General features: G+C 57.8%; 2 protein-coding genes across 2 annotated transcripts in view; one reads left to right on the top strand and one right to left on the bottom strand.

Annotated features, from left to right (window-relative positions):
* Window positions 1-3,390, top strand: part of VOLCADRAFT_94649 (uncharacterized protein) — a gene marked incomplete at both ends in the record, with an annotated part of 7,726 nt that extends 4,336 nt beyond the window's left edge. The window contains 3 exons of the mRNA XM_002953821.1: window positions 275-648; window positions 2,468-2,545; window positions 3,217-3,390. Of these exons, the coding sequence (XP_002953867.1) occupies window positions 275-648; window positions 2,468-2,545; window positions 3,217-3,390 (626 nt within the window). The remainder of the gene's footprint in view (window positions 1-274; window positions 649-2,467; window positions 2,546-3,216) is intronic.
* Window positions 3,391-5,381: 1,991 nt separating this feature from the next.
* Window positions 5,382-8,274, bottom strand: VOLCADRAFT_94648 (uncharacterized protein; the record flags this gene model as incomplete). Its single annotated transcript, XM_002953757.1, has 6 exons — window positions 5,382-5,663; window positions 5,882-5,936; window positions 6,525-6,698; window positions 6,952-7,018; window positions 7,418-7,720; window positions 8,121-8,274. 6 exons carry the CDS (start codon window positions 8,272-8,274, stop codon window positions 5,382-5,384), a joined length of 1,035 nt encoding a protein of 344 aa, XP_002953803.1.
* Window positions 8,275-8,677: the final 403 nt, after the last annotated feature.

The following is an 8,677-nucleotide window of genomic DNA, read 5'->3' as shown; positions in this document are numbered from 1 at the left end:
TGGGAAGGGGGGTTACTTACCCACCTGCCGGAGAGGTCCCATCTCATCAAGGCCTGTAGATGCATCCGGGTAAAGACGGACGGGTCGGGGGGTGCCGGGTCCTCTGGCCGGGAGAGGTGACAAAGAGCCGGACCCCTCAAAGGGGAGGGGAACGGGAGAGGGGGTGCCAGATGAATACCCCGCACGAACACCTAGACACACGCACGCACTCAACCCCCCTCCCCCTCCTTTCTCCCCCCCGGTTGTGGTGGCGGTGGTGGCTGTCTCTCGTCAGCCGCGGGCCCTCTCGAGATGTGGAGCTTCCTGTGCGGCCTCACCGAGGCGGCGTACGGCTTCCGCGGCTGGGCCAAGAGGTTGCCCCTGCACGGGCTGCAGGGGCCGCAGGGGCTGAGTCCTGGTGGCAAGGGGGGCAGGGGGGCAGCCCCCACCGGCACAAGAGCGTCCAGCAGCGGCGCATTGCCGGATGGGCCGGGGGCGCCGCTGCCAGGGCCATGTCAGGGCCAGGGGCAGGGACAGGAAATGATGGGTGAGGGTGCGGGTGCGGATGGAGAGGAGGCGGAGGGTGTGGCGGGTGCGCGGGTGGCAGCGGCTCCTCGGGCAGTGGGGGCTTCGACAGGGGGCGATGGAGCCGGGGCTGGGCCACTGGTGGTGAGCGTGGCAGGTAGTGCTGGCGGGGGAGGTGTGGGCGGCGGCGGAGGAGGAGGAGGTCGGGGCGGTGGGGAAGAGGAGGACAGGCCGTGCAAGAGACAGGCGACGAGGGGGCTGGTGGCCTGATGGCCCGGGGGCATGTGCGTGCACGTTGAGACGGGAGAGCGTGGTCTTCCAAAGACGGTGTTTTGGTTGTGTGTGTGACTCTGTCTGTTTATATATGTTTGTTTGTCTGTCTGTCTGTTGGTGCGTGTGTGTGTGTGTGCATTCCAAAGGAATGTTGCTATTACTCCTCAATTGAAATCTATGCCTTGTCAGGCGAGGGGTGTGCGGGTATGTGAGCGGCGACGTGGGGGAAGAGTCTTCCGGGGCTTTCAGTGTGTGAGTATGTGTGTATGTGTGTATGTGTGTATGTGTGTGGGGGGGGGACTTTGAGGGTAATGTTGCCGGGGTGGACACAGCGGGGGGGTGGACACGCTGTGTGGTTGGTGTGTGCTAGGTCCTGCGCCTTGCTGCTCTCCTGCAATTATGGATGGGTATTTTTCGGGACAACACAACCCGCGGTGAGACCCGGGGCTTAGAGGGGCCTCGGCTGGAGCATATTGAGGGCCCAGTGGCGGGGGTAAGACCGGTGATGGACAGCACAGGATGGGGTCGGATGGAGCAGGCAAGGAAGGGTTTGGGCAATCCGTTTGCATTGCGGATGAAAAGGGTGCACTGTGCTGAAGGACTCCGATGATATTAGAGTAATAAGGTTGACTGTCGCGGAGGGCGCAGCAAGCAGCATGTTGCGTTGCTTTGGTTGCAGTTATGGGGCACATAGTCCCATCAGTCATCTCACCGATACCCTCATCAAAAGTTACCGACTGACCTTCAATACCACGAAACAAATCAAGGTCGGCCTTGAAATGTTTCCTGAAAAATTCTAATTCTTCAGGGTTTGTGGTCCCAAGCCCCAACGCTACTCCACAGACATAACAGTGCGCGTGACGGCTCGCTGCCATGCTTTGCGCAACAGCTCATGACATACATGTCACGATAGACATTAAAGCGCTAAAAGTGCCATGCGGTGGCAGTTCAACAAATCGCCATGTATATCTCTCTGGGGATCCAAGGGATTGGCTGAGCAGTCGAACGTTAACTTCTTCGTAGACTTGCCACTCCTGAGTTTCCGCATGTTCGCGTTTTCGTCATCCTAAGGCCGCCTTGAAAGCCTTGCTCCCGACCTTCCTGGATATGTATTACATGCAACCTACTTGCCCCAAAGGAAGGTCGTTTCCACTAGCAACCTCAGCCTTGCAGTCTTCCCTCAGCGCTGCTCGCAGACTGCTCCCAGTTTCAGTTGAGCGACCTAGCGTTTCCGTACCAGCTAGAAAAAGAAATGATGCATGCCAGCAATCCCAGAGCCCCCAACTAACCAGGCGTGGACTGCATAACCTGCCTCTTCAGCCCTCTTCCTGTAGCAATAGAAGCTCCGGCAATTGTTCCCGTGTGACCCGCGGGTCGTTTTATTTTTCGTGAAAGGGCCACTATCCCGCAGCAAGCAGCTTAGGAAAGGATGGCAAAAGGTTCATGAGCAGCCCACACAAGCGACTTCCGAAACGGTTGCTAGCTAAGTTTGCTATAGGTGTGATGGAATGACCCAGACACCGTGGCAGCGTCATCTTAGTGGCGAAGCGCGAAAAGAACTACTGCTTCTGCGACGCCTTCATTTTATATCTGCAGCAGCAACCAGCGTCTGCGCGGAAACCGCGACAAATTTCGCCTATTGCGTCGTCATCGCTGTATGCGGCGGTTTCCTGGTATCCTTTTCCCGAAGAGCGACATGCAACACAGCGATTACTACACACATCCCATAGTCCACGTGAGGACGCTTCCACCGGAAGCGACTGCGGAGGTGCGGCACGTCACCAGCGTATGTGTGTCGGTGCGCGGGTGTGTGTGTATGTGTGTGTCAGTGAGAGAGAGAGAGAAAATGCGTGTGTGTATGTCATATCTCTTGCCGGGCCTGACGTTGGCCAGGGGCTGCTGCCCAGCCCCAACGGACAAGACCGCCGACGCACTTCCCCCGCAGGGGGAAGGGGAGAGGGGTGAGGGGCCACTGGCCCCTCCTGTATGTGTGTGTATGTGTGTATCACCAGCACACGTACGTCATGTGTCTGTTTTATCTTTCATAACAGAGCTACGGGCCTTCGGCTCATCCAGCCCATCATGCACTCCGCGACCTAGCTTCCGAGGACGGCTCCTCCCCCGGTACCCCCCCGGTCCCCACACTCGCCCGCCTCCCCAAAGCATAATGTCGTCCACGCGACACGCTTTCCGTTGCCTCCCACATAATGACTTCCATGACTTCCATTACCGCCCTCGGAGGACCCGCCCATCGTTTCCATCCCCCTACCCGCCCTTCCGCTCCGTTCCTCCTCCCCTCCACATCCGCATGCATGAATGGTGGCTTGAGACCGCAACCTCACACGCCGCTTGCACGGTTTCATCGGCGTCCCTGACGCTGCCCTTGTTATCACGCATGTGCACCCCCAACCACGGCGACGACTTGCTGCCCCGCTTCAGGCAGCAGCACCCGTATATTACAAGCTGGACCAGGGCCCCATGGAGGTGTTGTACGGCTTTGACGGTCCATCCGTACAGTACTTCATGTCTGTGGTGGATACCCGGTTGTGCTGGCAGGCGGACGCCCCCCGGGAGGCCAACCAGGTGGGTGGCGGTGCCAGGTCATCTGTCTAACCCGCGGACGGGGGCCATGTCCAACACGCTATTAGTCATCGGCCATGTTATGTATTGTATATATGGCAATATATATAATGTTTATGTCATTTCATCTTGAATATACCTTATGTTTACAAGATGTAACATACATCTCTACACAAGTGTATACCGGACGCACATACATGCGCACGTGCATGTACACACACACACGCGCGCGCTTACGGCCCCGCACGCACGCAGGTGTGCAAGGTGGTGTGCCCCGATGGGGGCGGCAGCTACCTGTCCCTGCACACGGGGCCCAACGGAACCGGGCGCCGAGTGACATCTGAAACGCTGTCGGAGTTCTGGCGGCGTTACGGGGTACCGGACGCCCACGTGGAGGCGCTGTTGCGGGGCATCAGGAAGTTCTGAGGGTCAGTGGCCATCCACCACCCCGTCCGACATTCGACCCAGTAGTTCTGTGCGTATGTGCGTATGTATGTATATGTGTATTCCCTGTATGTGTGTATGTGTGTGAAGGTACATAAGGATCTTACCAATCCTGACACTGGCCAGGTGCTGCTGCTATGTGTGTGTGTGTGTGTGCCATCTTCACCTCGTCTAGTAGCCGCTTGGCTGGCAGGATGGCCGAAACGGACTTGTACAGCAGATTTGTTCCGAAATACGTGCATTCGCCTTTGACTTGTTCGTCGATACTGAGTTTAAGGATGAGGTTGAGGGTACTCCCGGCAGGTCGTCTCTGCGTCCCCCTCGGGGCCCAGAGGTGCACTACTTACATACATACATGTTCTGAAGTCGGATGGGGTGACGGATTAGGGTGCCCCTCTAGCAGGGGAGAGCAGGGACTGCCCCGGGAAAGGGGGCCGCTGGCGAAGTTAACCACCCTGTAACAACATACATACATGCGAACCTCTGTATCGCGCTTACGGCATTTGTTCAACCGGGAGCATCCACCGGAATTCCAAACCAGTCAGTCCGTCTGTCAGTCTGTCAGTCTGTCTGTCACCACCGCTGCACTGACGACCACCACACCTAACCGCACCCCGCTTAGCCCCCCCCCGGGAAGGGCAGGGCAGGGCAGGAGCCGCTCCCGGGTGCAGTGCGGGTGACGGTTTAACTCGGACGTTATACCTGGAGAGATATACACACACATATTGTGACATGTGCACCACAAAAGCTCTGAACGAGTGTATGTATGTACCTATGTATATGTGTGTATGTATGTATGCATGTCCTCCTTAGGAAGCGGAATTCGTACCTTAAGATGCACCATGGCTGGCTGGCTTAAGAGCATAACACACCACAGGAACCCACAATCCATGGAGTGGCACATACAACCCTAGCTTCTTCAGTCAAGATACCATTGCCTTTGGCAGCATAGCAGCACATCCACGCGGACGACGTTGTACCGTGCGGAGCCGGCTGGCAGGGCAACATCGACGCCCAGAACCACTTCAACTTAGCGGCGATCGCCTGCCTGGCCCCTTGAGGGGCGCACCCCTAAGTACACATACATACATACATACATACATACATACATACATACATACATACATACATACATACATACATACATACATACATACATACATACATACATACATACATACATACCGGCGCACCTGCCTGTTGCTGCTTCCGTCCTGTTCACATCCAGAGTCGACAAGTTTGAACACTTCGATGCAATTCAGTACAGATCGGTTGTTTGCCGGTGAGGTCTCCAAAAAACTGATGAGATCTTCAGTGCTGGATACATCATAAAGCTGCTGCATCATAAACAGTGTTACGCCCGCGGGGGGGGGGTCAAGGGACATCCGTTCCCGCGGATCCCGCCGTCCTGACGGACATCCAACCAAGGAAAAGTACGGCAACCCTCATCGCATCGGAACGCAATAAAACACACACACACGCACACGCACACGCACGTACATACACAATTGCTGTTGCTCCTGCTCCTGCTGCCCGAGCCCAACACCCCGACCCCCTCTCCCCACCTTGGATTAAAATATTCAGAACCTGCCCCCCGTACCCGTCTCCCCGCCTTGCATGCCCTGGGCAAACTTGATCACCTCCGTCACCACGCAGCCACACACCGCCAATTCGCATGCCAGCAGTACAGGCCCCGGCAGCAGCCCCTGCCCTCCGGACCAGGGTAGCACACCCCATGCCAGCGACGCCGCAGCTGCCGCAGCGGACAATCGCAGCACCAGCGGACTCAACACGAACCAAACCCCGGTGCCATCCCCCGCAGAGGCGGCCAAAAGGAAGGTTTCCCAGGGGTTGGTGGGGACCTGCAGTGCGCGGGGGAGGTGCGGGGGGAGGTGGGGGGTGGTGGTGCGGGGGGGAGGTGCGTGGGGGAAAGGTGTATCGCGTGTGGGGATGGACTTAAAACTTTTGGGTGTAACGCATACACCCCCCAACACACGAACCAGCTTGCTCACATTAGCGCACCCGTAAAGATTTACATACATACACACACATACACAAACGCGCACTCACTAAAACTCACCTTTGCCGTGGGCTGCAGCAGCTGCGCCACCACCTTGGCTGGCTCCACATCCCACCTGGACATCAACAACAACAGAGGTACCAGCAGCAGCAGCAACAACAACAACAATAGCATCAGCAGTAGCAATCGCAGCAGTAGCAGCGAAAATGACGGCGACAGTGGCAGCCGCAGTAGCAGCGTCCAGACGTGTGGTGGCCGCGTTCAAGCAGCTTCCGACGGTAGCTCAAGGCCGGAGCACCATGAGACCGAATGAGGACAATGAGGAGGGCAATGGCGCGCGGGACAAGAAGGACGACGATCGCCTCGTCCAGCAGCCTGCTTGGAACCTCCCTCGCTCCCCCCCCCCTGGAGCCACCTGACTGGGACGTGTGTTATCTGTCCTTCAGAGTGTTTGGCTGACTGCTGGCACCACTTCCTCAGCCGCCACCCTTTCCCGCCACATCGCGTTACACATGCCGTGTCGTACAGGGGTGCAGCAGCAGTAGCAACGGCAGGAGCTGTGTACCAGAAACACTCATCTCCATCTCCATCTCCATCCCATCCCATCGCAATCCGCCTCTCCTGCTGCTCCGTCCCTCCCTTCACTCAATCCAGTCCAGCCCAGCCCACCACCCCGTTCCCACCGCGGCCGAGAATGCCGTACCTCTCCTCGTGCCGTACCACCAGCCCGCGGTCCAGGTCGATGATGTGTGTGGTTCCCCCCGCCGCCGCCAGCCGGGGGCGCCACGGCAGATCCAGCAGTGCGGAGAAGCGCCAACGTGTTTCCAACGTAGAGGTCCCCTCCACCCACTCGTACACGTCCAGACGTATGTCGGACCTAGGGGGCCCGGGGGCGGGGGCGGGGCGGGAGGGGAAGAGTGAGGGAAAGAATTAGCAGGGGTTTGAATCGCACTTGGACCATCACACTGGTCGCCCCTTTATACACGTCCTCCGCAAGCACAGCCCATTCGCGAGCTGCATCATCATCAGGAGCAGGGGCAGTAGTGGTGATACCTCCCAATGGCGCTGTGACCCATGGGTCATCAACTCATCACATGCACACCCCGCATCAGGTCCGGTCGCGCACCCACATTAGTCCGCCCAGGTTCGACACGTTCTGTTTGAACCGCTGAGTCCCCGAGAAGGACACGAAGGGGTCTGCAGTCCCGTCCCACACGGGGGGGAGGGGGAGGGAGGGAGGGGGAGGCAGGGGGAGGGAGGGGAGGGGGTTGGTTACAGGGCACGACAGGTTTCTGCATGTGCATACATACAGACTACAGACTTCTGGAGTCAAGCGTGGGTTCCCTTGTAGAAGATATAGAAATCCGTCCAAGACACATGGACTGCATGCATGCATACATGCCTGGATGTATGTACGTATGTACGTATGTATAAACGCAAGGACAGGGATTGCGAAGGGCCACCCAGGGGCTCCCCAGCAAGGGGGGGGGAAAACACTAATCGGCAAATAGCCAACACACAAAATGCACGTAATGCGTAGTTAAGCATGGCATGAACACATCAAACCACCGCACCGATACACACACACACACACACCTGCAAACACACAATCCGGCGCGTAAGCCTCCATATCCGCCAAGCCCCGTACAAAGTACTGCACGTCGTAATCCCTCCGGATGGCAGCGAGGATGTCCTCCCGACTTCGCCGCCGCCCGGGTGAAGGGGGATCCGCCGCCGCCTCGGGAGCATCTGAGGAGGACGGCTGCTGCTGCTGCTGCTGCTTGGGTCGTGTCAGGCTGACCAGCTTTCCAAACTGCTCTGCACCGTACCACACGGCCTTCAGCCCCGCGCCCACTTCCGGCTGCTGCCGTCGAGGTGGCGGACTCCCACTCGTTCCTGCTGGGGTTTGCAGCACGCGGTGCGGTGGGCGGGAGGGAAAGAAGGGGTTTGCAGCACGCGGTGCGGTGGGCGGGAGGGAAAGAAGGGGTTTGCAGCACGCGGTGCGGTGGGCGGGAGGGAAAGAAGGGGTTTCAAGGGCTTCGCAGGGTCAATTCGACTGCCCATGCTGCCAGCCAGTGGAGGAAGGACCGGAAGGACAGTGAAGCAAGGACGGGGAAGTCAGGACGCGAGGGAGTAGACCGCGCATATTAAGGGGAACGGAAAAGTGTGTTGCGGTCAGGCCTCGGGGATTACATGCGTGGGTGGCATTGCATAAGCAGCCGTCGCAGCGAGGGTCCAAGCTTTGGGAGCCTGACCGATGATCCTTTGTGCAACTCAGTGCTGGCCAGTTCCAGCGCACCTTCCGAGCCGCTGCTGTCGCCGCTCGGGCCACGGGCTTGCAACTGCATCCGGCACCGCCAAGGCCTATGCAGCCGTCCTCGGCGGCCCAAATTCCGTGATAGTCGGTTATCATCGCGTGTAAAAGCTTGTGGCTGGCCTTGTCGTGTTATCATTTCACTTCGCGAGTTTCAAGCAAATGTCGGGTTCTTTGGGTGTTGCACCAAACTTGCGGGAGCAGGGTTAGCGGACTGCAAACTTATGTATGTTCATATATGGGCATGTATCCTTAGGACTTTAGTTGTGAAGTTGTTTAGTTTGTCAGAGGCCCGGATCCACAGGGCCCATGCGAAGCTAACGGCCCAGCGTCACTGCCCTAACGCATCAAGCATAATTCAGCTCCGACTTAAGGATTCACTTCACTGGTTTGCAGACTGGCTTTTCTGGAGCTCTGTTCACTATTCAACGAGTCCCAACTGGAAGAATCGCACTTTGAGGGTTTCGCTATCAAATGCACGTGCGGTCCTGAGTGCATTTCTATAGTACTTAAAACATTGTTCTTGTATCCTTGACATGGAG

The sequence above is a fragment of the Volvox carteri genome (genome assembly GCF_000143455.1).
Source record: "Volvox carteri f. nagariensis unplaced genomic scaffold VOLCAscaffold_38, whole genome shotgun sequence".
Classification (NCBI taxonomy): domain Eukaryota; kingdom Viridiplantae; phylum Chlorophyta; class Chlorophyceae; order Chlamydomonadales; family Volvocaceae; genus Volvox; species Volvox carteri.
This window is presented reverse-complemented; position numbering and strand designations above follow the sequence as displayed.